Source organism: Anabrus simplex, chromosome 10 (assembly GCF_040414725.1).
Source record: "Anabrus simplex isolate iqAnaSimp1 chromosome 10, ASM4041472v1, whole genome shotgun sequence".
Taxonomy (NCBI): Eukaryota; Metazoa; Arthropoda; class Insecta; order Orthoptera; family Tettigoniidae; genus Anabrus; species Anabrus simplex.
Window position 1 is genome coordinate 53957484 of NC_090274.1, and position 27821 is coordinate 53985304.

The 27821-nt window shown below is 38.5% G+C and overlaps 1 protein-coding gene across 1 annotated transcript in view; it reads right to left on the reverse strand.

Moving 5' to 3' along the window:
- rdgB (retinal degeneration B) overlaps nucleotides 1-27821 on the reverse strand; it is a 689086-nt gene that overhangs the window by 83766 nt on the left and 577499 nt on the right. The window contains exons 17-25 of the mRNA XM_067154865.2: nucleotides 27229-27344; nucleotides 24690-24860; nucleotides 18457-18612; nucleotides 12119-12267; nucleotides 11912-12028; nucleotides 11288-11396; nucleotides 8956-9112; nucleotides 7012-7161; nucleotides 1545-1725 (exon numbers count right to left, since the gene is read on the reverse strand). Coding sequence (XP_067010966.1) covers nucleotides 1545-1725; nucleotides 7012-7161; nucleotides 8956-9112; nucleotides 11288-11396; nucleotides 11912-12028; nucleotides 12119-12267; nucleotides 18457-18612; nucleotides 24690-24860; nucleotides 27229-27344 — 1306 coding nt within the window. The remainder of the gene's footprint in view (nucleotides 1-1544; nucleotides 1726-7011; nucleotides 7162-8955; nucleotides 9113-11287; nucleotides 11397-11911; nucleotides 12029-12118; nucleotides 12268-18456; nucleotides 18613-24689; nucleotides 24861-27228; nucleotides 27345-27821) is intronic.

The following is a 27821-nucleotide window of genomic DNA, read 5'->3' on the forward strand; positions in this document are numbered from 1 at the left end:
GTACGTAGTCTTGTGTATTTGCTGTCTATACCACAATAAAACAATGTTTACCAATGGCCTGTGTTCTGTCACTTTCCTACGAGAATCTCTCGAAGTCAGAATTTGTCTTCAGGCACTATGCATAAGTACATGCCCTATATTTTCAAATGCATATCTTAGATTTTCCGTGTTGTCTCCTGTTCGTAAGAAAAAAAGTAGTTGCCATGACTTATGATTAATGGTTATGAATTTCATGTTTTTGGTTCGTATTGAACTGAGAATAATATATAAGTAATAATAATAACAACGTAAACGTTTCCACCTTTTCAATACTAAAATATATTCACAAAATTATAAATTACACGGTACTAGTTTCGACCCATCTAGGGGTCATCATCAGCCGTATTGGAGCAAAGATCACTTTTGGCGAAATCCTAAGAAATGTTATTCGCCAAAAGTGATCTTTGCTCCAATACGGCTGATGATGACCCCTAGATGGGTCGAAACTAGTACCGTGTAATTTATAATTTTGTGAATATATTTTAGTATTGAAAAGGTGGAAACGTTTACGTTGTTATTATTATTACTTATATATTATGACTTATGACTCGACCCTCGTATAAATGACTAAATTCTCCTCTTTCCATCAGGGCTTAGGTACACAATAATTTGGAGTGCTTCTTTCCATTTCTCTCTCACCAAAGAAGGTCGTACCAAAAATTCTGAACCAACAATATTTTCCTTCCATGTGTGTATAATATTAGCAGTCTCATAACGTATCGCTTTCAATGTGTATTTGTAACATTTTCAACCAGGAGGACTACAGTAGCAGTCTGGAAAGAGCTGTGCCGAATAGCCAATCGACTGCTGTAGCAGTTGTGTGTTGCTCAGCTTTTCTGTGCTTCGCTACGGTAGATTGCTGGAAAAGTTCAACCTTCATGATATCTAGCTAGAGAGTCTAGTTACTAAAACAGTCATCAGAGGTCAGGGGCAATCAGGGGCAATGTCTATCTTTACACTTGTCATTTTCCGCACAATTGCTGTTCACTGCCATGTCTATACGTATCGCCAATGCATTGTGGTATCGGATTTCAAAATGCATGAGAAATGGTACAGGATGGATAAAGCTCTTATCCTCATATCAGGTTGTGAGTCTCAAGAAAATGAAGATGAGAAAGATTTAACTGTGCCAATGCCGTGTCCAAAGCCATGGATCTAAAGCTTTGCATAAACAAAATTGACTAAAATATATGCAAAGATATTTGTTTGAACTAGATTTTTTTTAGTATTCAACCTGTCGTGTCTTAACACATGAAAAATGTGAGTGAGTGGAAATTATCCTGTATAGCAAACACGGCCAATAGCCCTAGGCACTCATCCTCCAGGCCATGCTTCCACTCTCGTTTTGCCAGAGTGAAAAGATTAAACTGCATAAATAGTCAACTGCAAATTTTTCTACTTTGACATTCCACAAGAAGTATCAGAAGCCACACATTCAAATGCTGATGAATAGTTTTAAACCACTTATTCACAAGTTGCACAAATCTTTTGAGCTTTCATCTCACCTGAATGAGATTCTTTAGATACACAGCTTTGTGTCCAAGGGGGTCTGTCGAAAGGCCATCAGCGAAGGACACAAGACCGTGAGGAAAGTTGTGCTGCGATAACCACGACACAACCTTCTGTTGCTGCATATCGGGCCGACCGGTTATGTAGATGATTAGATATCCCAGCTCTTGCCAATGTCTGCAAGAAAAGAGATAGAAAGACTCAGTTTCTGTGATTTATTTCCAACAAAATCATGTAGCTGCCCTCTGATGAGGAGTATACAACCATACTGAAGAATTATTTACTTTGTAAACAAGGGTGGTTTGTTAGAAAACAGTGTCAACAGGATTCAATCATGAAGCTTTCCAGTATTATTATTATTATTATTATTATTATTATTATTATTATTATTATTATTATTATTATTATTATTATTATTATTATTATTATTATTATTATGTTGAAATTCAACGGCAATGGAGACGTGTGTTCAGAACAGAACCATCAATGCGAGTGACAATTGCTCACATTCAATAATAATAATAATAATAATAATAATAATAATAATAATAATAATAATAATAATAATAATAATAATAATAATAATAATAATAATAATAATAATAATAATAATAACAACAACAATAATAATGATAATGTACACTGACAGCTAAACTGATCTGTAAAGGAAAATATGATTATGAAAAGGCTCAGCTTGAGACCACTGAAGAAACCTTGATTTTTACCACGCTTTTATATCTAGTCTTATTGGCTGCTAAGCCACTTTGCTATGTTTCCAGGACAAAAATAGCAATCTTATTCTGAATAATAATGACAACTGTGAACGATTAACTCAATACTTTGGGTCCTTATTAAACTGCCCTCCTCCAGCATCATCCTTCATTTCACCTGATTCTTTTCGTTCTGATCGAGAAGAAACCACTCATATCATTGCATCACTCTCCAACAATTCTAAAAGCTGCCTACCGACGAGCTCTCGACCGCAATCACCCCTCCCTAAACCACCTCCTCAATGGCCCCCCCCCTCCCCACATTTGATCCAAACACCTTTCCACTTATACGCTCCCTGCCCCCAACCTGAGGTGATGCCACCCTGAGGACTGTGACCACACTACACCACCTCCCACTCTCCAACCCCACCTCACCACCCACAATAGCCCCATCCCCCAATAGTAATAATATAATACATGACACACTTGGGAGCACGCACACGCGTCCTCACCACTGCTCCTTGAATCCAGTGTCCTCCTGCCCTGTGTGCAGAATCCACATCACAGCCAAATATTTATTTTATTTTTTATTTTATTTTATTTTTTATTTTATTTTATTTTATTTTATTTACCACAATGTAACAGAAGAAAAAACCCTGTGTCCATGTTATTTTATTTTTCTAACCTATAAACAACTGAGTATTAATTTTGTATTAATCTGTAATAGAAACAACCAACATCTGTATATTATTCAATAGATCCAACTGTCAGGTTCGAGCACCATAGCGGTCAGCCAGGAGGAGGTTAATCTAGGAAAGATTAACAAATACAAACCCACTATCCCTTACAACAAATCAAAATACCACCATCAAGAAATTGAAATAATAGGGATAATGGTCAGAGCTCGCGGTACCATACCTCGTCACTTCGTCGCCACATGGAAGCGCTTCCAACTCCCAATGAAGCTCATCCCCGAAATCGCGACCCTCGTCCCCCGAGCCTCCGTCAAGATCATGAGGCACCACCTCGAAAGCTAGGTTAGAATTTTCTTTAATTAGATATGTACAGAAAATTGATATGTTTTACCTTGTTCTTAGCGGCAGCCTGTAAATACAGGAGGTCTTTCCAAAATAAATGGAAATTATATAATGAACCCTTATGACCACATAGTATTGTATTTAATTTCTGTGTAATCATTTTATTTATCTACCCTTTAAACAATTAAGTACTAATTTTGTATTAATCAACCAACATCTGTATATATTGTAACATGTAATATAATGAACCCGTATGACCATACTGTATTCTATTTAATCCCTACGTAATCATTTTATTCCTCTACCCTATAAACAATTAAGTATTAATTCTGTATCAGTCCAAAAATATTGTAATAGCATTTCGTTAACCTGCTACAATGTACCTCCCCAACACCAATTTAAACTATTAATTGTAATTGTATTGTAAATACTGTAACAGCACACTGTACTGTAATACAGTTGAACCTGCCCTAGCGGACACCCTTATTCAGCGGACACCACCCTATATGGACAATTTTCCTCGGAACCGATTTTATTTTACATAAGACAAGTGTTAAATTGGCCTCATTTAAGCGGACACCTCGAACTCTGGACAGTGGACATCGCCATTTGTCCCGTCCACTTGACTTAAGCGGACACTTTACACGTTGCAGGACAATTTATTATGCCGGACCACGTGTCATCCTTTCTTTTAAAACCATTCTTCAAATGTAAGGAAATCCCTTTTGAATGTTTGCACTATTTCGAGTGCAAGGGGAGAGAAGGTACATCGGAATGCAGTTCTACCTAGTGGTGTATGGGCCTATTCCGAGAATTCTAATTGTCCAGAAATGCTGCCAGAGACTGTTGACTCACAAGTTACCTGGGGATTTTCTTCCCTTCTTGCATCATTCTATTCATAACTCGGATTGTCGCTGATAAGGTCGAGCTCAGGTAGTCAACTTGAGAAGGAAAGGACAGTACAGGCGCTAATTAGCGAGACAGAAATACCGTAGCATTTCAGTTGTCTGTTAAACATGAGTAACAATGGATTACTTCACGAAGCTGTAATGTTTGTAAATGATGTAAAATCACTTGTAACAACCGTCTATGAAATACTAACACAGAAATGACTTAGAATAATAAAAATAAAGATATGTATGCTTATATTTAAGGTTTGATTATTTTTACAAACTTGTTTTAGCGGACACCTCTCGTAACGGACATTTTTCCTCGGAACTAACGGTGTCCGCAGAAAGGAGGTTCGACTATATATTGTAATAATGTTTTATTAACCTACTAATGTACCTCTCCAATACAAATTTAAATTGTGTACTATCAACTGTAAATAACAAAGGAGAAAATAAATGATAGGTAAAAATCCCCTCCCCTCCCTCCTCTACAAAGTCAATCCACACCTCCCTGTGACCTACTCCCACAACCCACCAAATCTCCACAAATCTCCGGGCCAGAGAGAAGGCATCACCTTCTGAGTGGCCCGCCCCTCCGCCCCATCGAGGAGGGGAATCAAAACCTCTCAAATGGAACTAGAATTAGTTGCTAAAAATAGCTGATCCCAATTTTATTGCCAGAATGGAAAAACTCCTTCACGATATATGAGAATCAGAAACTATTCCTAAGGGGTGGCAATCATCTCTTATACATACCCTGCATAAAAAAAAAAAAAGGCACTAAGGGGAATGACAGAACAGTTTCTAGTATAGGGCACAACATTGACCTGCCAGCCATATGACCTGCAGATATTGGAGTGGCACATAATCAACATGACGCCATCCTCAGCTGTAATGCTTAGCTTTCTTGACCATCTCTCATTTCAGACAGTTTTCATTACCTTTAGTTGTACAATTTTATGCTGGAGTAGTCACCAGCTAGATAATGTGGGATATGTGGATATTCCTCTCACAATGCAGAATATAAGGCTGGACATGGAGATTAGCAAGAGGGTGAAACAGGGCAATGTATTCTACCAGACAGTGAGAAAACTTGTGTGGAATAAGGAAGTACCAAGGAAGTGTAAAGAGATAATGCACAAAATGTATTATGCACCCATATTGACATACACAGCTGAGACTTGGACAGTGACAAGCAGGAAGGAGAGTAGATATCAAGCCGGTGAAATAAAATACAGTCAAAAGTGGTTAAAATGTCCCTCTCTAGCGCGTTTCTCTGGTTATTACATCATTATTCCAAAGTCCCAGTTGCATGACCTATTAAGTATATGCTAAAGAAACCTGGATACCCTTTCCCACGGACTATCTTTGACTCATTGTCTGGCGAAACCTGAGTTTGCTTGTCAGGTATAGATGTGGAGTACCTTCACTAAATAATTTATTCTGTAAAAACCACTTAAGATACCACTTTCAGATTTTGTAACAATGGAAAAGACACTATAATTATTCTAAAATGATACAATGAAGTCGTCACCTAATTACACGCAAGACCCTCCTCCCTGTTCAGAATGATACATCAAGAAGCATCCAATATGGTGCATAATGTTAAATTGCTTGTTCTTGAAGTCAGTCTGAATTGCTGGACCTGATGGAGCTCTTATTTTCTTGGTAATGCAGAGAATGAAGGAATCCACCCTGAATCTGCCAATTTATTTCATTTTTGGGGTCCGTCAGATGAAGATATTAAAATAGCAAATCATACTGCCTCTCGGACATGCAAATTATAAACCATTTTTCACTGAATGGGATTGGAAGATAAATTGACATTAGTTGGAATATTACCGTATTTACGCGTATAATCCCCGCCACCGAATAATCTCCACACCCTAACTTTAGGGAGGCTTATTTTGAAAAAAAGAAATGCCAACTTTGATGCAAAAAACCGCATCCCAATTTCGTGCCTCAATTTTTTTTTAAAAATGTGTGGGTATTATTTGCGTGAATATGCGTATTTACGTGAATAATCCCCACCACTGTATTTACGTGAATAATACCCGCCACCGAATAATCCCACACCCTAAATTTAGGAAGGCTGATTTTGAAAAAAAAAAAATGTGAACAATGACGCAAATAAAACCTGCACCCCAATTTTAAAAAAAAATGTGCGGGTATTATTCATGTAAATATGGTATGTAATTAAGTAGAGGCTCATAGTACGAAACATAATTAACTGGAGGATTAAAATTGATAATTATGTTTTGTACAAGTAGGCCTAATATTTTAAAAGTAGACGGTACCTGAATGAACATTTCCTGTCCTGTGCCGTATTTCAATTTCCCTCAGATTCATATCCTATCCCAACTGCTTCCCATACCATTTTTATTATCATACCTACAACTTCAAACTCACTACAACTGCATTTGTCTACGTATTAATCTAATTTGTAACAAATATCCTCTGCAGTCAACTGGTTATGAGCAGCCATGTGTTTACATTCAGTCAGCTGTCTGTTCTATCTAAGAAAACGTATAAAAGAACACTTTATTTTAGGATTCCGTGCATGCCAGTTGTATCTAGGAAGCGTAGGGAATTAACTGGTTTCAAAAAGTTATATATTTAGCCGACAGATGGCAGAGGAAGTTGGTTTGAAAGTCGAGTACGCTTTACTACGCAACCCGCGGGAGACAATGTGCGACTCCAGTACGCTTTACTATGCAACCCGCGGGAAAGAGTTATGCACCCATACTGACATAACAACATTTTCTATTAATAACTGATATACAGTTTTGTACGCATTTTCATTTACAGAGTTGTAAAGAGGCTCACCTGACAATGTCCACAGCTCCAGCTCTCACTTTGGGATCCCGCCCTGTGACAGACATGCTGGCTGTGAACGAGCCATCGATACTGAACACCACACACTCAGTTTTGGGTGGCACCACAGCCATGTAGAAGTCCACACAAGTATGGTCTCCTCTGGAAACAGAAACGAAACAGTAAAATCAATAACAAGTTTTTAACAGACAATTTGAGATGATTACCATATTTACGCGAATAATACCCGCCACTGAATAATCCTGCACCCTAAATTTAGGAAGGCTGATTTTGAAAAAATCAAATGCTAACATTGACACAAATAAAACCCGCACCCCAATTTCGTGCCCCAAATTTTTTTAAAAATGTTCGGGTATTATTTGCGTAAATACGGTATTATGAGGGCAGAGAGAGATACAAGAATGAAACACTGATACATATTTGCTGATGATGATATGATTTGGTATTTCTGGATATAAAGGAAACTTCTGAGTCCTGTACACACCGCTGGTCCCATGGTGTAAGGATAGACTGATTGTTTCTTACACACACGACGTGAAATGCACTCATGTCAAAATAAAATTTGTCAAACATTTCTATATCCCTGGTTGATATTTGCGTATTCAATTGCACGTTTTCTTGTTTAACACGTTCTCTTTCCTTATCCCCTGCAGAAACATCTTAACAAGGTTTTACTGTACGTGATACGATATCGCACTCTGATGAGTATGGCTCTCTTCCTTGGGTACCACCAATCATTTATTTGGGTTCTTAGGCAATTGGAGAGTCTTATCCTGGATGAATATTTTTTAAATTAAAAAAAAAAATCGAATTGGCCTTACGTCGCACTGACACAGATAGGTCTTATGGCGAAGATGGGTCAGGAAAGGGCTAGGAGTGGGAAGGAAACGGCCATGGCCTTAATTAAGGTATAGCTCCACCATTTGTCTAGTGTGGAAATGGGAGGTGGTGGTGGTGATTGTTTTAAGAGGAAGTGGAACTAGGCAATCATCCTCTATATAACACTAATCAGAGAGAAAAATGGAAGGGATCCAACACTTCGAAAAATGAAGGTATCGGCCAAAGAAAGACGACGGCCACATAGAATGAAAGACTCGCTAGCCTTCGCAAACCTAACTACGCCGGGTTCGGAAAAGAACAAGAGTTGACCAAGTGAAGTCAGATATGATAGATGAAAGTCAGGAGGCTGGCATAAGTAAGTGAAAGCAATGCCAGGACTCAGCTAGGGGATCCGTGGTCGCCAAACCACGCTCCAAAGTTCAGAGCCCCTGGGGCCCCTTTTAGTCGCCTCTTACGGCAGGCAGGGGATACCGTGGGTGTTATTCTACTGCCCCCACCCACAGGGGGATGTGAAAATGGGAAATCATGGAAAACCAACTTCAGGACTGCTGACAGTGGGGTTCGAACCCATTAACTCCCGGATGCAAGCTCACAGCTGTGCGCCCCTAACCGCACGGCCAACTTGCTCGGTGGAAGAAGAACAAACTCTTCCACATTGGTGACACACACTTTCAAGGTCAAAAGCCATTAACTAACAGCTGTTTCTCATGAGGAGCACCCTCCTAGCATTTTGTTTAACAGTTTTGAGTCTCTGTCTTAGTTGTTTGAAATGCTGAGGGGCTACATGGATAAGTCAACACCATGTCAGGCAGTTAGCTGAACAGTCAATACTCAGTCCTCAACCTACATAATATGGGATCAATTCCATCCAACCGCAAGACTGGCTTGACAAAGTCTAATGCATTGTTTGCGGAACATTGGCACTTATCAAAATGTGACTGGTCAAACTGTCAAAACTCGGAAGGAAGGAAGGAAGGAAGGAAGGAAGGAAGGAAGGAAGGAAGGAAGGAAGGAAGGAAGGAAGGAAGGAAGGAAGGAAGAAGAGGATATTGCAGGAAGCAATAGCAGAACAAGGAAATAAACAGATATACTTGCCTGACAACCATCTTGATAGGATACATGCCATAACCCAAAGCCTTGTCTTCAGGAATGGTGTACGTGACACGACCTGTCTTATCGGTAACTTCTGTTGCCAAGTGTGTCCACTCTCCTGCTGGTGCATCTTTCATGACGTTTATGTCTACCTTCTCCCCTGAAAATAAATAATTCCATTATTGACACAAGAGAGGTATTTCAGTTAACATCAAAGTTAGGAAGCAAAATAGGAATATACACAAAGAATAAGTACAGTGAACACCAACACCAATAGAAAGGAGAGACAAGAACACACTCCCTATCTTCACATGCTTTAAGCCCAGCTCTTCCACATCTATTTCTTCTTAGCCACCAACGGACTTGTTTCTGGTCCTGAACTTCAACGTAGGAACAGGAACAACCCATTGAAGGAGTCATACTTTCTATGAATCAGAGACATGGACACTCAAGTCTGACGTCACTAGATGATTATCGACATTAGAAATGTGGGTATTATAAGAATGCTTCCAGTCTCCTGGGTTCATAAGGTTTCAAATAATCAAGTACTGCAAGGAGGTAATGCAAGGTGTGAATTTTCAAGAATAGTGAAATGCTGGAAAATCTCTTCTTGGTCACTTTTTAAGAGGGGAAAAATATGTTTCTGCAAATAATACTTCAGGGTGAATGGATGGTTGCTGCAGACCCGAAAGGAGAATATTGTGTTTAGAGTGGTGCTTTCATGGCCCGTAATTGTAGACACAATAAGCTTTTGGGCTTTTGCCATGTCAAGAAAAGCAAGGTAAAATTCTTTAAGTTTCACAGAGAACTTTGCGCCATGCCTTCAGAAGAAAATATGGACTGTTCACGAGGAAAACTTCTCCAATAATGAAGGCCTGAATTTAAAAATGCTTTACCAATGGCGTCTAATGTTGAAGTTCTTCAGAAAGCATGTGCTAAGAGTGTAGAAGCATTGGTGGTTGGCCATCATCACAGATGGGCAGGACATGTGCGCTGTATGAATGTCACCAGACTACCGCGCCAGCTCAAGACCATGGGGTGCCCCGCTGAGACATTTCAAAGACCAACTGAAACAATCCTTAAAGATGGCAGAAATAAACCCACAAACCTGGGAAACAATTGCCAAGCACAGTTTACTTTGGCGGCAAAGTGTCTGTGCCTCAGTTCAACACTTCGAACAAGAACGCCGCAGACATGAAGATATTAAGCGACATGAACGCAAACTTCGCCAAACCCAGCCAAGATCTCCCCCCGTCCCTCAGCTGCGCAATGTGTGGACGAACGTTCTACGCAAGAATTGGCCTGTACAGTCACCGGAAGTTCAAACACAAACTGCTGTGAATTGAAGTGAGCTATTAGCCAGGAAATCTGTAAACTCGGAAACAAGTAACTGCCGACGATGATGATACTAAGTGCTACTATCATTTGTCATCAGATGGCACACTGTAAGCTGGCCTTCCAGGTGGGAGCTGTTGACACCATCTAAGCTCCAATTAAGATGTTTCTTGTAACAGCTTCATCGGTTAATTCCTCTGGTTTGGGGACTAGGTGTGTGTACTGTATTCAACATTAGACTTCATCCTGGGTAGAGCCCCATCCTTAACGATATGCAGATTGCCCATGGGCATTACTGTGAAATATCTGCACCAGGTCTCCCTGGATGCCATTTGCTGTTATTTCTTATTTATTTACATTTTATTGCCTGCACTGGACCACTTTAGCCAATTTTATAAAAAAACGTTTCTCAGTTTTCTGTCAGCCCAATACTTCTTCATTCTCTCGGATCATAACTTTGTTTCTTTGTCTGAAATCACCCGTCCACTTGTCCGTCTGTTGATCTTGGTTCGTAGTCTGTCTGTCTATCTGTCTGTAAGTTCCTTGATTTTGTCTGTTTTGTTTTTAAAACATCCATTGTAATTTGTAGTTCACTCATATCTTCTTAATGTCACTCTTACTATTCTGTAACTTTTCAGTTATTCTCCTGATGATTGAATGAGATTTGTTTCTTCCAGATTGTGCTCATTACTGGTTCCATTTCCTTGTAGACCATTTTATTAGAAACTAGTCTCCTATGTCCATTTTCCTCGTAGTTTTTGTTTATGCATCTTCTTCTTCTTCTCCTTCTTCTCCTTCTTCTTCTTCTTCTTCTAATCTTGAGTATACTATCTATTTGTGCAGTGTTAGTTGTTTTGAAAACTGTTTCCCTTGCATATGATATTTCTGGTTGTGTAATTATTATTATTATTATTATTATTATTATTATTATTATTATTATTATTATTATTATTATTATTATTATTATTATTATTATTTTTAGAGAGAGTAGTTTACATACCTGCTAGTGTGATCATATCGAGAGGTCCGTACATGAAGCGAGCCACCAGGTGTTGAGGAGCACCTTCTTTCACAATCACGTCATTTGCTCGATGATTTGCTGCTACATTCTAGAACACAATACATGGTGTTATATCAGGAAATACATAACTGATGAACAGCTAAAAGATTTAAACATATATAATGACAATCTACTGTGGCCACAGGAAGCAACAGACACCGAGACAAAATAATTTGTGGAAACACAAAAGAACCAAGACAAATTCCAAATTTTCAATTGACACAGATGGGCTCTGTTCACATAAATCCCAGTTTCCCTACAAGAATTTATTCTCTCACCCCAACAAGCTTCATTTTGCCTCTCAGCTTCATCAGGGTAGCAAATACCCATACTGATTGAGGGGGCCATTATCAAACAGGTATTCCATTTTGGTGTGAGAAGTTACCAGATATGAAGAATCTTGGATAAACATGGGAAAAAGGAAGAGTAGAAAGATAAAAAGTTATACCTATGGTAGAACACAAGGGACAAAGGACTATAGCATAAGAGAAGAGATTCACATGGATAGATTCTACTGGAAAAAGCTAAAACGTTAGTTGTATTCACAAACTACAGAATCTTCACCTTAAGCTTAACAGAAGTCCTCTTTTTAATCCACTTCTCCCGTGGTTGACTCGGACTGAATGTAGGTACGTCTTTCTCCTCCTGGTTTATGGTAGGAACCATATCGTAACGACCAAGCTGGAGAGAAGAGAAATACATTTTAATGCTGGAGTGCTTGAAAATCAAACTTATAACAGATCTATGGAATGTATTTGAACATGCACCTACCTGCCTGAGTATAAATGCAATTACATCCGACGACTCCCAGTAACTTGCATGGAATAAGTGTGGAAGTGCATTAGTGGGGAAGTTGGCGAGCCCTTCGGGACAGTAAAGGGCATAATCCAACCTCTTTACACCCCACCATTTTTGTGTTACTGTGAACATACAAAGAGTTTTAGGGTTTTGCAAATCTACTGTATAACACTAAAAACTATAACACATTCATTGCAGATGTGTGGAGGACGGCATACTCGGCAACCTGAGCACGTGCGTTGTGAGGAAAGGTCTGAGTTTATTTTGTGTATCATGGGAAATATATCTGCAACATATTAACGCATACAAAATTTTGAAATCTCCAATAACATTTTTTTACACTCAACGAGAACCTTGTGTCGAGAAATCAGCATGAGCCTCGCCACATTGAATATGGCAGAAACAGAATCAATTCAAGACAAAAGGCTTGAACTGAGAAGAGCTTTTGACAAATGGAGCAAGAAAGAGCACAAAGCAAAGGTGTAGTCCTATTTAAACAGTATATTCCAGCGAAGGATTCGTGATCATAAAGGTCTTGCAGTGAATGGCGTGATGCAATAAAAATGAATGCCAATGTTTCTGCTGTGCATACTGTACCTGGTAGATCCCAGGGCAACAGCCTCTGTCGGCTCTGCCACAGAGAGTTCGAAGCTCTTTCACATGTCCTGGGAGCCAGTCCACATGGTGAATTACTACTCACCTCACGCCATAATGTAGCCAGATCAATGATAGCTAACGCTTTGAGAGGACAAGGTTACAATGTCTATGAAGAAGTACATGGTCTCTCTAACAGAGGAAGCAACTGACACATTGACATTATTGCTTTTTAAGCCATCCTGTTCTGAAGGCTTCATCATTGATCTAACAATTAGATTTGAGACCAACGAAAATCAGCCAGAAGAGGTTGATGCGGAAGACAGGAGAATTTATGAAGAAATGGTAGACTTCAATAATAATAATAATAATAATAATAATAATAATAATAATGTTATTTGTTTTACGTCCCACTAACTACTCTTTTACAGTTTTCGGAGATGCCAAGGTGCCGCAGGAGTTCTTTTACGTGCCAGTAAATCTACCGACACGAGGCTGACGTATTTGAGCACCTTCAAATACCACCGGACTGAGCCAGGATCGAACCTGCCAAGTTGGGGTCAGAAGGCCAGCGCCTTAACCGTCTGAGCCATTCAGCCCGGCAAGCAAAAGTATAAGCTCTCATCCATCTCTGTAATCGGCTTGATGTTAGGTGCTCGAGGAACCATACCTACATTTTTTGTCAACTTCTGCAATACCTTTGGGTTGAATAGAGATTTCATCCATAACATCGCGATTACCACATTCAAGAAGTCCATCATGATCTTCAAGAACCATGCTTGCGGACCTCAAATAAATGTTTGACGAGCCTCACTCGTTTGTCTACACTTAACATCATACAATCGCATTATCTACTGTATCTATAACCATTATTGTTGTTAAGGTACTTTTTGTCCTTGGGCAACCAGCAGCTGTTGCAGGAAGATTGTATAATAATATAATTAAAAATAATAATAACTTCACAATGTTCTCTTCTCTGCTCACCTGCCATGGCATTTTTTCTTCTGGTGAAGCTTGCATCCTTTTAGCCCTCAAAATATTGATGGAACTGAATTGTTGGCCATCCGGGCAAAATATGTACAGAAAAAAATAATAATGCAACAGGCAGAAATTATTATTTCGATTTCCAGTATTTTGCAGAACTTTTTGCAATAATGGTATAATAATCAAAACTCTGAGATTTGACGATGATATTGTTATTCTGTCTGAGTCTGCAAAAAATCTGGAGAAATTGTTGAATGGTATAGACACAGTCTTGGAGAAAAAGTAGAAGAAGAAAATAAATCCAAAACACAGATACCGTAATGGAGTGCAGACCAGTGAAGTCTCGTGATGCAGGAAATGTTAGCTTAGGAAATGAAGTCTTAAAAAAAGCAGATGAATACAGTTATTAGGGTAGAAGAATAAATAATGGTGGAAGAAGTAAGGACGACATAAAATGCATACCAGCACAAGTAAGTTAGGCCTTTCTTAAGAAAAGAAATTTGCTCACTTCAAACATTGTCCGGCTCCATGGCTAAATGGTTAGCGTGCTGGCCTTTGGTCACTGGGGTCCCAGGTTCGATTCCTGGCAGGGTCGGAGATTTTAACCTTAAATGGTTAATTCCCTTGGCAAGAAACAAACAATTATAACTTTCTTGCAACTCTTGTGCTGCCAACTTGTGGAACAATAACATTCCACTCATCATCTTTTTATAGCCAACCCTGGCAGAACACACAACAAAAATCCCCTGCTAGTGCTAACAATCTTGTGTACTCAGTTTTCCAAAAATAACAGCATTGTGAGACCCTATATGGAACTGTGGTGTACTGTACTGTTAATTATCGAACAAGTGCTCTTACAAATATATCAAGCAATAAGTAGTACTTTTAAGAACAACCCAGGTATGGAGGTTAGGTAATGTTTCAATGGAGGGCTTTTCAACCTAGCAAGACTTTGCTCCCAGAGACTCACCCAGGTTACAAAGGTAGCCAAAATGCTGTATGCAGATGATGCTGAATTACCTATACTCACACCAGAGAAATTGCAACAGTCAGTTAACTGCTACAAGAGTGCATGTGATCATTTTGGTCTCACCATTAACGTTCAAATGACCAAGGTCCTGGCACAACCTTCACCAGGCACAATCCTGCCACATTTCAACATCTCCATTTCGGAAACTGCACTGGAGCAGGCAGACCACTTTTCGTACTTGGGTAGTATCGTATCTGTGCACTGTAACTGTGAGCAAGATCTGGAGAAAAGAATTGGTGCCCATGCAGCATTTGGACAACTATCACACCGGGTGTTCATGAATAAAGACCTGACCATGAAAACAAGACTCATGGTGTACGATGCTGTTGTCATCACAACATTACTGTATGATTGTGAAACTTGGAGACCCTTTACCGACGTGACTTGAAAAAGCTTGAGCGCTTCCACCAACAAAAACTTCGATCCATCCTTAGGATGAGAAGGGAAGACCATGTCACCAACATAGCTGTTCTTGAGAAAGCGCATGCGAAGAGCATAGAATCTTCCATCATTGGTCATCAGCTTAGATGGATCGGCCATGTCTGTCGAATCCTGTATGGTAAACTTTGTTCTCATATAATTTAATTTCACATAAATTGTTTATTCCACCTATTCAATACTTTATATTATTTGCAATACATATATTTACATTACAATGAGTCACTAGGAACTAGTTTCGACCCTACTTGGGGTCATCATAAGCCTTAATTAAGTACACAATTTTTTGTTGAATGTCCTAAAATAATACCTTCCTATAAAGTAATAAAACTAGTAATATGAGCTATACGTACAGTGCAGTAACATTCGTTATATGTGGTTAGATACATGAAATGTTACATATTAAAATATTTTGTGACGCAGATTCATTATATTAAAAGTATACATTTTCATTAAAAATGTCTGAGTTAAAATGCACAAATGTTGTCAGTGAGTTCTGTGAATTGTAATTCAATTGTACTTTGCATCAATTTTACGACAGTGCTTGAAATATTACATGAACGTTAAAATATTGCATTATGATAAAAGTATAGAAGTTCGTTGTCTGAGTATGATATCCCAATGTTTCTAGAAAGTTCTGTAGCTCGTTTGTACTTTGCAATAACTGAGTGAAATTTTATTTTAGGACACTGGCGCAGAAGGTAATAGATAACTTGCTTAACGTCCGAGTGGTAATGTAGCTTAGAGACTGGATATAAACAAATCCTTGAAAGTCTTATAGAATTGCAAGAAAGCTCTGCATACAGTGGATGGAATTCTCAGTCCATAGCGGAAACAAATGGAGCCTGATGATGAGAAAAGAAAGTCAGAGTTAACACAAAGTTCGCGAAGAAAAAGAAGAGGGAAGACAAACGAAGTGAGGAAACTTTGTTCTGGCACTAGACCTCATGGAGCCCCCATGAGGCTCTACAAGGACCAGCTTAAGCACTCTGTGAAGATGACAGGTCTCAATCCACAAACCTGGGACACGCTTGCTCAAAACCGTACAATTTGGTGCCGGACCATCCCTGCGGCTGTCAATTTGTTTGCAGGGGAATGATGAAGATGTGAAGAGGCCAGGAGAGAAGCATGAAAACTCTGTGCAGCACAACCACACCCTTCTCCAACAATTCTGTGCAATCTGTGTGGATGCTTATTCCATGCTACAACTGGTCTCTCTAACCATTAAAAGTACATCCACAGACAGAAGTGAATTTACTGGAAGAAGTTAATTACTCTGAAATGACTTAAAACTACTGCCGATGAATATTAATTGGAGCAAAAAGATTAACAAGTGTCTGTTTCCAATATAACAAGGTTGTGTGCAACAAGACTTCTATCTAAAAGTAAGAGCTGGATTCATAGTTCCAGTGTAAATTTGAAGAAGAGTGACTGAAAATCCAGCAATATGTCTTTCAAATAATGGATCTGTCGCAAGTGACAAATGGAAAACCAGCTTACCAGAAGATGGAGGGAAACTGTCAGTCAACCTATCATATGAAGACATCCTTAACCCTCAAACCGGTAGCTGAAATAGCTCTAACCGGTGAGTGTGCACCACACATTTGCAGTACCTGATTTATGTCACTCTGACAGATGTATTAGTCATAGAATATGCACATATAATACACCGAAACATTCAGCATGAACTGCACTATTTGAGAAGTGGTTTTGATTTACCCTCAATGTAATTTTTTTTAAAAATTTTCTGCCCCTTTACATGCCCCCTGAAAAAAAATCAAAAATATTTTTTACTTACACATCAATTATAAATGACTAATAAGTTTTCTGAACCTTTTTTAAAAAAAAATTGTAGAGAAATTAATTCCAATGATAGGCATGCAAATTTTATGTAAATAGTGTTAATACTTTAGGAATTATTCAATAAAAATGTACGGTAGTTGATAGAGTTCTAACCAGTGGGTATTAATAACCTACCTCAGGTGGCACAACACTTATCCATTGTGCTACAGTAGGCCTTGAATTTGCAGATGCATTTAATTCTATTAGGGGCTGCCTGGCCGAGGCGGTAAAGGCGTGGTCGGTTCGCCTGGAAGGACGTGGGTTTGAATCCCCGTCAGAAAGTCGTGAAAAATTTAAGAAACGAGATTTCCACTTCCGAAGGTGCATATGGCCCTGAGGTTCACTCAACCTACACCAAAAATGAGTACCAGGTTAATTCCTGGGGGAAAAGGCAGCCGGGCGTAGAGCTAACCACTCTACCCCATCACGTGCTGAAGTTAACAATGGTGGAAGCCTTTACCTTCCACTCCTCCAAGGGCCTTCATGGCCTGTACTGAGGTGACTTTGCTTTTCTTTGCTTTATTTAATTCTCTTACAATATCTTCATCATCATCTTCATCCAAAAATGTAGCCATCGTGGGTGCAAAACTCACAGTAAACAATGAAAGCAAATCACAACAAAATCAACACGTGTTTCATAACTACACGAAATGCGACCTCCATTTGTTTCAAAGATATCACACACAAATGGATGTATTTAACACTGAAACATTCAACATTCCAAGGAGAAAACATGCTTGATGAATTTTGCCATCTAACATATATATTCACAACTTCTTCTAGCTGTATTTACCGGTGAAGTACACCTGACGATCTATCGTCAGCGGCGGTTGAGATAGGTGCTCACCTGCCGATCTATCGTCAGCTACCAGTTTGAGGGTTAAGTTGCTGGTAAACTTAAATAATAAAATTTCTCAGTGAAGGGAATATTCTAACAAAGAGAAAGAGGCCTGGGGAAATCTCTGGATCTTGTTCATAAAAAAGTAGACAAAAATAAAGATATACTGCACAAGCAAGCAGAGACTACTTCCCAACTTAAAATATGTAACTGAAAACTATATGTATATGTAATATATATATATGTGTGTGTAATATATGTAATATGTAACTGAAAACTTAAGACCTGTGAAGGTAAGAGTCACTGATATGGAACAGTAGAGATCTGGTAGAGATTTGCAAAATACCATCCAAACCAGCCAAAGACACAAGTAGAGTAGTTTAAGAAGTTACTCCAACACTTCACATGCAGTTGAAAGAAGAAGATATGAGTGCTTGCCACAGATTTCCAATCTGCAGTAACTCTGAAAGTGCACCAATTCTCGTAAACTTTATGAGCGCGCTAAGATTCTGTCCAACTCTTCCTTGTTTAAGAATAAAACGTCGTCCTTTCTTAAAAATGGTAGAAGTATCAAGGCCTACTTACAGGCATTTATGGTTTGTAGAGGGAGATTATCAATCACCCCCGATATTGTACTCTGGATGCTGACTTCGGACATCCTCCTGAGATGGCAGCCTGATGAAGACGAAGACACATTCAGGCCCTCAGCAAACATCTGAGGGTTTGCCTGAATTACTTCCACTGAAACAAGGAAAGTATCATATAAAGGCATGAGTAGAGTTTAATCTGAAATGTTTTCAATGATTTTTTTTCCATATTAAATGTGACAGATTATACATCTCCAGGGACAAGGGGTAACTAAAATTAGGTATCTCTATACTTACACTTTTACATGCTAATTGGAAACATAACACAGTGAAATCTACCCAAACAGCCTTAGCAGTCACCTGAATAAATGACTGCACTCTTAAAGTGCAGGCAGCAATGTCTGAACACAAAACAGAAGGTCAGTGCTGAAGAAGCTGATAGACAGCACTTGGGAAGGCAGTCTGCACATCCTAAGGACTTCTGCACTCGTGCTGCGAGTGTCAGCTGCTCCTGTGTGGAAAAATTCAGTACACAAGAACCTTGTTTATCTGGCGCTCATTAATCTGGATCTCCGGTTTATCCGGATCGAGAATAATAAAACATATTTTTACTTGTACAGTATTTCTTTTATGGGGTCGATTCTTCTTAAATGTCTATTCCCCCAAAGATATTTAAGGACAGGAATTGGAATTAAGTTGGCCATGGTCTAACAAAGGTACCGTCCCGGCACTCACCTGGAATTGACAATGGGAAACCGTGGACTCTTCCGAGTTCCTTGACACATATGCACGCATTCCCAGATGCTTGGACATAGATGTGAATGATGTAAATGACTGGTTGAGAAATGACTGTAATTCAGGCTACGACATAATGACAGATGAATACATTATTGCCTCTTGTTCCTCGGCAGGTAATGACGAGAGTGACGGTGAATTCAAAAATGAATCTGGCGCTCCATCAGAAAAAACAATAACTCGTGGAGATGCAACAATGCAGCTGGACATACTAATGGCCTATTTAGAGTCCCAGACTGAAACCACATCGGCACAACTGATGTTGCAAGTAATCAGCTTCATTTTCCGTATCAAAATCTAATCACTAAATTTTACACTATTGAGATTCTTCCACCGTTTTGATACTTTATTTTGCCTTTTGGCAAATTTTTTATTTATATGTCAACAGTACATGTTTCGTTCCCTGATGTTAGTAAAATGTCTTCGTGATTGTGTTGCGCGCAAACACTATACAAATGTAAAACAGAAAAAGCTCACACATTATTTTACTGCATAAAACAAAGTTGTAAATGTAAGAAAAGCACTTTTATATTTATTGTACAATTGAAAAAGGTAATACTGTACAACTTATGTTAATATATTTTATAACATGTACTGTATTTGTTTTTTTAGTTTTTCTGGATTATCCGGATTTTCGATAATCTGGATCAGTTCCGGTCCCACTTAATCTGGATAAACGAGGTTCTTGTGTACATACTAAGAAGGTTGATATCATGATCAATGATACTGCAAGGATAATCTCGGGATGTCTAAAACCAACATCAGTGCAGAAACTGTACTCGAGTGTTGGAATAGCCCACCCAACATCCGGAGGGCCACCACTGAAGACACCGAGAGAACAAAGCCATTGTCACAATGCTGCAAGGTCTCGCCTTGGGTCCCGCAAGAGCTTCCTTGCTAGGACTCTGATGCTGGAGGGAACACTAGAACTCGTCTTAACAGATGGAGGATCTCAATGCCCACAGACATGTCACCAAAGGAAGAACTACCTTACCCCTGTATGGAGGTCCATCAGCTGCGTAAGAGCGGGCATCCCTCGATCCAAGACCGACCTGAAGAAATGGGGGATCCTTCCAGAAAATGCAGACACTTCGCATGAGCAAATTTATAATACCAATATACATGGTCCGTTATTGGTATTATAATTTTGCTCATTCGGGATGAGTATTTCAGGTTCCCTATGGGAATCAACATCTATATCATCTGATGGCGAGGCAGGCATCAATTTTTGGTAGCGAGACAAAGTCTCTCAAAGTGCACTGGCATTGCCGGTAGCTCCAAATAGCCTATGCAGTGGCCTGCACGGTATGCACTAGCTATGCGACTTGGTAGGTGTGCTATTTACCAACTGATGAGCGCAACTTAGCACACTGGGGTGAAACGCTGGCAACCAGGAATGAGTTAGCTGGAAAATTTATAATGTCCAATAACGGAGCATGTATATTGATATCATAAATTTACTCATCCAGGACAGGAAGCCAAAATGTTCTTGAGGAGTATGATACAGAAGAGTAGAAGAAACAGAATAAGGAATGAGAAAATCCAGGAAGAAATTTGAGTGGAAAAAATGAATGATAGAATAGTGAAGAACCGATTATATGGTTTGGGCATACAAAGTAAAAGGGTGATGAAATAATGCCAAAAAAGGTGAAAGAAATGCAAATGCAAGGAAGGAGAGGCTGCAGACAGCCATGATTGAAATGGAAGGACAAGATCCACTGCAGTATTAAAGAAAGAAACCTGGACTGGGACGCAGTGTTGGAGGAAGAGTGGTGGAAAGACCAAAGAAAGTGGAGAGGAACCATATCTGCCCCTATCCGGCTACAGCTGGATAATGGGAAATGATGATTATGATGATAATGAATACATTTTTGTACATTATCTCTTTGCACTTCCTTGGTGCTTCCTTATTCCAGACAAGGTTTCTTACTCTCTGTTAGAATGCACTGCCCTGTAGCACCCTTTTGCTAATATATGTCAGGATCATCCTGCTACCATATTTGACAGCAGACAGTATGACATGCAACTGTCTGGCCGAGGGTCAAGCAGCCATTAGTAAACTTGACATCCAAAGGGGCAACCAATGGCTATGGGCAGAGGAGCGTTTGTGTACAAAATGACACACAAAATTCACCAGAAAGGAGAACACGGTCCATGGTCTAGACGGCAGAAGAGGATCCCAGGCCCAACGGCAGATAAAATGGACGAACTTTCTCCTGTCAGCAACATCTGTACTTCAGTGAAGTGGTTACTAAAAGTGTCCTCAGGAGCAGCCTAAAATTACCCCTGGCAGAAGGTATAAAATGTCTCGAAGAGTGGTGACCCCACCGTAATAATAGTCTAAATATGAGTATGGTACTGGTACTACTAAACTTACATAAATTACATGCGGTGTTAGTCAGTTTGTATGTGTACGTTACTTTTAATATATTGTAGGTCATACTGTAGCTAATCATGTGTATGGCTCCTTGTCTGAAATGTCAGCACACTGGTCTTTCATTCAGAGAGATCCAGGTTCAATTCATGGCTGGGCCAAGGATTTTAACTGCACATGGTTAATTCCTTTTTAATTTTTTTTTAGGGTTGGCTTTACATCACATTGACACAGATTGGTCTTAGGGCATTGATGGAATAGGAAACGGATAGGAGTGGGAAGGAAGCAGCCATGGTCTTAATTAAGGTACAGCCCAAGCATTTGCCTGGTGTGAAAATGGCAAAACCATGAAAAACTGTCTTCAGGGCTGCCAACAGTGGTGTTTGAACCGGAACATGAAAAGGAACACATACTAGGGTAAAAACGATGACAGTGTTTCCTTATATATATATATCAAGGATATGAATGAAGAAGTGGAATCAGAGATAAGGCTTTTTGCAGATGATGATAATCTGTATAGAGTAATAAATAAGTTACAAGATTGTGAGCAACTGCCAAATGACCTTGATAATGGTGCGAGATGCACAGTAGGCAACGGTAAGATGATAAACGGGGTTAAAAGTCACATTGTGAATTTCACAAATAGGAAAAGTCCTCTCAGTTTTAATTACTGCGTTGATGGGGTGAAAGTTCCTTTTGGGGATCATTGTAAGTATCTAGGTCTTAATGTAAGGAAAGATCTTCATTGGAATAATCACATAAATATAATTGTAAATAAAGGGTACAGATATATGCACATTGTTACGAGGGTATTTAGGGGTTGTAGTAAGCATGTAAAGGAGAGGGCGTATAAGTCTCTGGTAAGACCCCAAATAGAGTATGGTTCCAGTGTATGGGACCCTCACCAGGATTACTTGATTCGAGAACTTGAAATAAATCCAAAGAAAAGCAGCTCGATTTGTTCTGGATGATTTATGACAAAAGAGTAGCATTATGAAAATGTTGCAAAGATTGGGCTGGGAAGACTTTGGAGAAAGGAGACAAGCTGCTCGACCAGGTGGTATGTTTCGAGCTGTCAAAAATGGTGTCTTTAAAGTTGGAAAGATCACAATATGAAGATAAAGCTGGACTTCAGGAGGACAAATTGGGGCAAATATTCATTTTTCAGGAAGGGGAGTTAAGGATTGGAATAACTTACCAAGGGAGATGTTCAATAAATTTCCAATGTCATTGAAATTATTTAAGAAAAGGCTAGGAAAACAACAGACAGGAAATCTGCCACCTGGGCGACTGCCCTAAATGCAGATCGGTAGTGACTGACTGACTGATTGATTGATTGATTGATTGATTGATTGATTGACTGATTGATTGTGGGAAGAAAGAGCAACAGAAAGGGGAGACAAGAACATCATGAAAATACTTACTCCCACACTGATCTGTCATTCTATTTACCCTACTATCTGCTCCTTTCTGTGTCCCTATCTTCCTATATATCACTCGATAATTGCCAGAAAGGTAACAAACAAGGAATGACTAGATTCAAGTACTTTCCTAGCCTCAGAAACATAGGATAGACACAAAAGGAGAAAATGATTCCAAGGGAATAATATAAATTCACTGGCTACTAACACATCTTCTTCTCATGGTGCCTATCTGTTTTGGATGTTGGTGATCATGATGGATTTTTTTGTCTTGTTTGTGGCAGCGCAGAACAGTTCAGCTGATGACATATTGCACCAGCCTCTAAGACTGTCATGCCAAGATATTCATCTTCCTCCCGGAACTCTTTTGCTGTTGATTTTCCCCTGAAGTATGTTTTGGAATAGGTCGTATTTATCTGTGTTGCGCATGATATGTCCCAAATACTGCAGCTTTCGGCATTTCACTATCTTGATCAACTAAGGTGTTATGTTCATCCTTCTGATTACCTCCACGTTTGTCATTCACTGGGTCCAAGATATTCTCAGGATCCGCCTATAAATCCATGTTTCAAAGGCCTCCAGCTTCATCTCTGTGTTTTTATTTAAGGTCCATGTCTCGACACCATATAAAAGAACAGAAAATACATAGCAGTGAAAAAGTCTGATTTTAGTTTCTAAAGTTAGATTGTGGCTTTTAAACACATTACTCATTTTCTGGAACACACTTCTTGCTTTTCCAATGCGTACCTTGACTTCTCGTGTGCTAACCCAGTCTTCATTTATTATTGTTCCAAGATATGAATAATGTTTTACCCTTTCTATACTCTTCTGATACTTTGATTTATAACAAAGTTTAATCCGGCAATATTTTTCTTACTTATAACCATGAGTTTTGTCTTTCTGGTGTTTATTTGAAGCCCGTATTGGCTGCTGACTCTTACAATTCTATCCATTAGTGATTGTAGTGCTTGGATAGTATCAGCAAGTACAATCATATAATCAGCATATCAGATGTTGTTTAATATCACTCCATTTATCAAAATTCCTTCTTCTATATCTTCCAAAGCTTCTGTAAATATGTATTCTGAATACAAATTAAATAGTATAGGCGACAAGATACATCCCTGCCTCACTCCTCTAAGGATTTTGACTGCTTTGGTGTGTTCTCCTTTAACACGCAATACCGCTGTTTGATTCCAATACAGTATCTTGATGACTTGCAGATCTCTTTCCTCCATTCCAATATTGTCAAAATATCCATCAATTTTTCATGTTTTACACAGTCAAAGGCCTTCTTGGTAGTCTATTAAACAAGCAAATGCATTCTTATTTACATCTCTACATCTCTGAAACAGTACCTGCACACTGAACACGGCCTCTCTCGTACCCACTGCTTTAACAAACCCAAATTGATTAGGGGCTATCTGATCTTCACACAGTCTGTATATTCTTCTGTGTATCACCTTCAAGAACACTTTCAAGAGATGGCTCATCAAGCTTATCATGCGAAAATCTCCACATTGTTTTGCATTTGGCTTTCTTGGCAAGATAATGAACTCTGATTTGAGCAATTCTGATGGAATATTCCCAGATACATAAATTTGGTAAATTAACTAACACATAAAGGAAGATAATACTTACACAGATGATAAGGCTGGCCATTCCCCAGAGGATACTTCTGATAGCGCGCCACATTAACAGGCGGCAGCATAGAGAAGCGGGCCGACAGAAGAGGTTCTAATCTGGCAGCCACGGGATCCGTGGGGTGAAATAAGTTGTAGACTTGCTGCACCAAAGGTTTTGGAATGGGAGCTAGAAGAAAATTAAGTATTACCATTAGATAAAAAGTTTAATTATCATACATACAGACATACCATGAAAATTAATGAAATTCCTCTCTCGGCAGATTTGCTCAATGATAAATGTTTCTGATTAAACGTTCAACACAATTTACTTTTTTTATTAGAAGTTAAAATTTGCATAGTACTGTAGTACTGATTAAATAAAAGATATTCTTATCCATAAATTGACTGTACTGCTACTGTGTTACAGATTCAAAATCATGAGATGGCCAGGGGAAGATATTCAGTTGTTCTCTTCAAAATTTTTGTTTCCCAGAGAAATATCAAGCAGCCATAATTTAAATAGAATTTGCATATTCTACAGCAGAACAGGGCTGGGTAATTACACTTCAAATAGTCGATACTGAAGGTATTTTACAAGAAGAAACTTTTTAAAAGAAATAATAAGTTTGTTCCATTTTAAACAAACCAATATGATTGCATGTAATCAATTTTGTATTGGATCCATACTGACACCGAATGATCACTCTTTCATAGATGTATAATTCCACCTTTTCAATACAAATTATGATTTATCAAATCACTAAAAGTATACAATCAGATTCAAATTTTTGTAGGACGTTTCATCTCTATTTGGGACATCTTAGTTACATTTAATTTGCTATGTAAATTCCGGTGATAAAAATTCCAGATTAAACTGTGCACAATGTTACATTAAAATTAGATTTTTAAAATTGTCGTTGACTAAATAATATTGTGGATAAGTGTATGAACACAATATAGAAATGAAACACTATCTAAGATGTAAGAAAGAGGTCATAAGCCTGTAGAGTGGTTCAATACAGTTGTCCACAATTTAGCAAACAATATTCATTCAGAAGAATTGTCACTTTTCATTCCTAACATGGCATCATTCATATATGGTTCTTTTCCATTCAGTATTTCAAAGACAGGAAGTCATACTTAATTAAATATTTTTATTTTTTGGAAGACTACTACAATCTTTTATGAACATAAATCAGAATTACAACTATTATAATTTTGGGTCCACCTTTTTAATACATAAAAATTGTTGTGTAGATGTAAATTAAGACATATATTTTTCAATCAGTACTAGTTTCGAAGCCCCACTGCATCATCATCAGCTGATAGAAGTTTGTAGAAAAACTGACAATCATATAAGTTTATCAACGTCAAATTCATCATAATTTAAAACCATATTAACAACATGAAACTGTGTTAAAAATATACTATCTCTAAGTTTACATTTTCAACAAGTCAAAGACTTGCGAGTCTTATGCCATAAACTGATAAAAACATATGCAAACCAGTTTGCTTACTTATGATATAAAGCGGATATAAAAAAGAACAACAAATTATAAAATGGAATAGTCTTCAAACACTATGTGCTTAATTTATCGCACTTCTTAAAACTTGACATAGTATCGTAGTAGAAATAACTCAATAAAAATTACAGGGTCCCTTTAATGGAACAATCCTAATGAGGTGGAAACAAGCACTAAGTTCTTTGAGATGTTATCAGAACAACGTTCCCAGTTCAATGCAGACCTCAAAAGGTCGCTGTCTATGCAAAGCGCAATGAAGCACAGCAAGCAGTGTTGTGAAAATATGAAAATATGAACTTAGAGACAGTATATTTTTAACACAGCTTCATGTTGTTAATGTGGTTTTAAACTGTGATGAATTTAACGTTGATAAACTTATATGATTGTCAGTTTTTCTACAAACTTCTATCAGCTGATGATGACGCAGTGGGGCATCGAAACTAGTACTGATTGAAAAATATATGTTCTAATTTACATCCACGCAACAATTTTTATGTATTGAATAAGGTGGACCCGAAATTATAATAAAAGTTGTAATCTTGGTTCAATACGGACAAACAATGAAGTTTATTAATTTAAATAAATCAGAATTGACTCGGGAGTTTATTCAATTGTGTGCAAAAATGAAACATTTGCGTTGCCCACGAAATGGGGACTTTTTTTTTTTTTTTTTTGCTAGGGGCTTTACGTCGCACAGACACAGATAGGTCTTATGGCGACGATGGGATAGGAAAGGCTTAGGAGTTGGAAGGAAGCGGCCGTGGCCTTGATTAAGGTACAGCCCCAGCATTTCCCTGGTGTGAAAATGGGAAACCACGGAAAACCATTTTCAGGGCTGCTGATAGCGGGATTCGAACCTACTATCTCTCGGATGCAAGCTCACAGCCGCGTGCCTCTATGCGCACGGCCAACTCGCCCGGTGAAACGGGGACTAACAGGATAATAAAATTAACTTCTTTTTATCCTAACAAATTAATGTCACTGAGCCACACTAAATGAACTACAAGACAAATAAAGAGAGGTATTTCTTACTATTCTTATCATCAGTCGATGATATTTTTCTGTATGCTAGAACTAAAGCCAGCGGACTTCCAAACATGAAGAAGTCGCTCACATCGAAGTCCAATTTGCACTGAGGGGAATGATCACTGAAATTAAAGACAAATAATTTTATTAATTTATTTACAAGTGTGCTGCAATAATGGTAATTATATGAAATGTGACAATTTGTTACAATTTTGATCACTATCAACGGATGTGGTGAACCTAAGTACTGATACTAACAAATTAATTGGTGTACATTACTAATTTTCTTACGGAATATTACTAACATATGCAGGGATTGACAAAAAGGAACACGTTTCTTCATTAATACGGTATTGGACTGTTTTCTTATATTTATTACGTATTGTATTCATCTCAGGATTGATTCACACCAAACCAGAATAACCTCAATTCATCAAAAGTCCATGGTATTTTCCTTCTTCTTTTTTAGCTCTAATTAAATAATTTTAATACAAACAAGTTTTCAGTGGTACAGGGATAAGACTGAGCTACAACTATAGTAGGTAGGTAGTAGTGGCAATGAGTTTGATTTAGTCCCAGCATTTGACTTATGTGAAAAT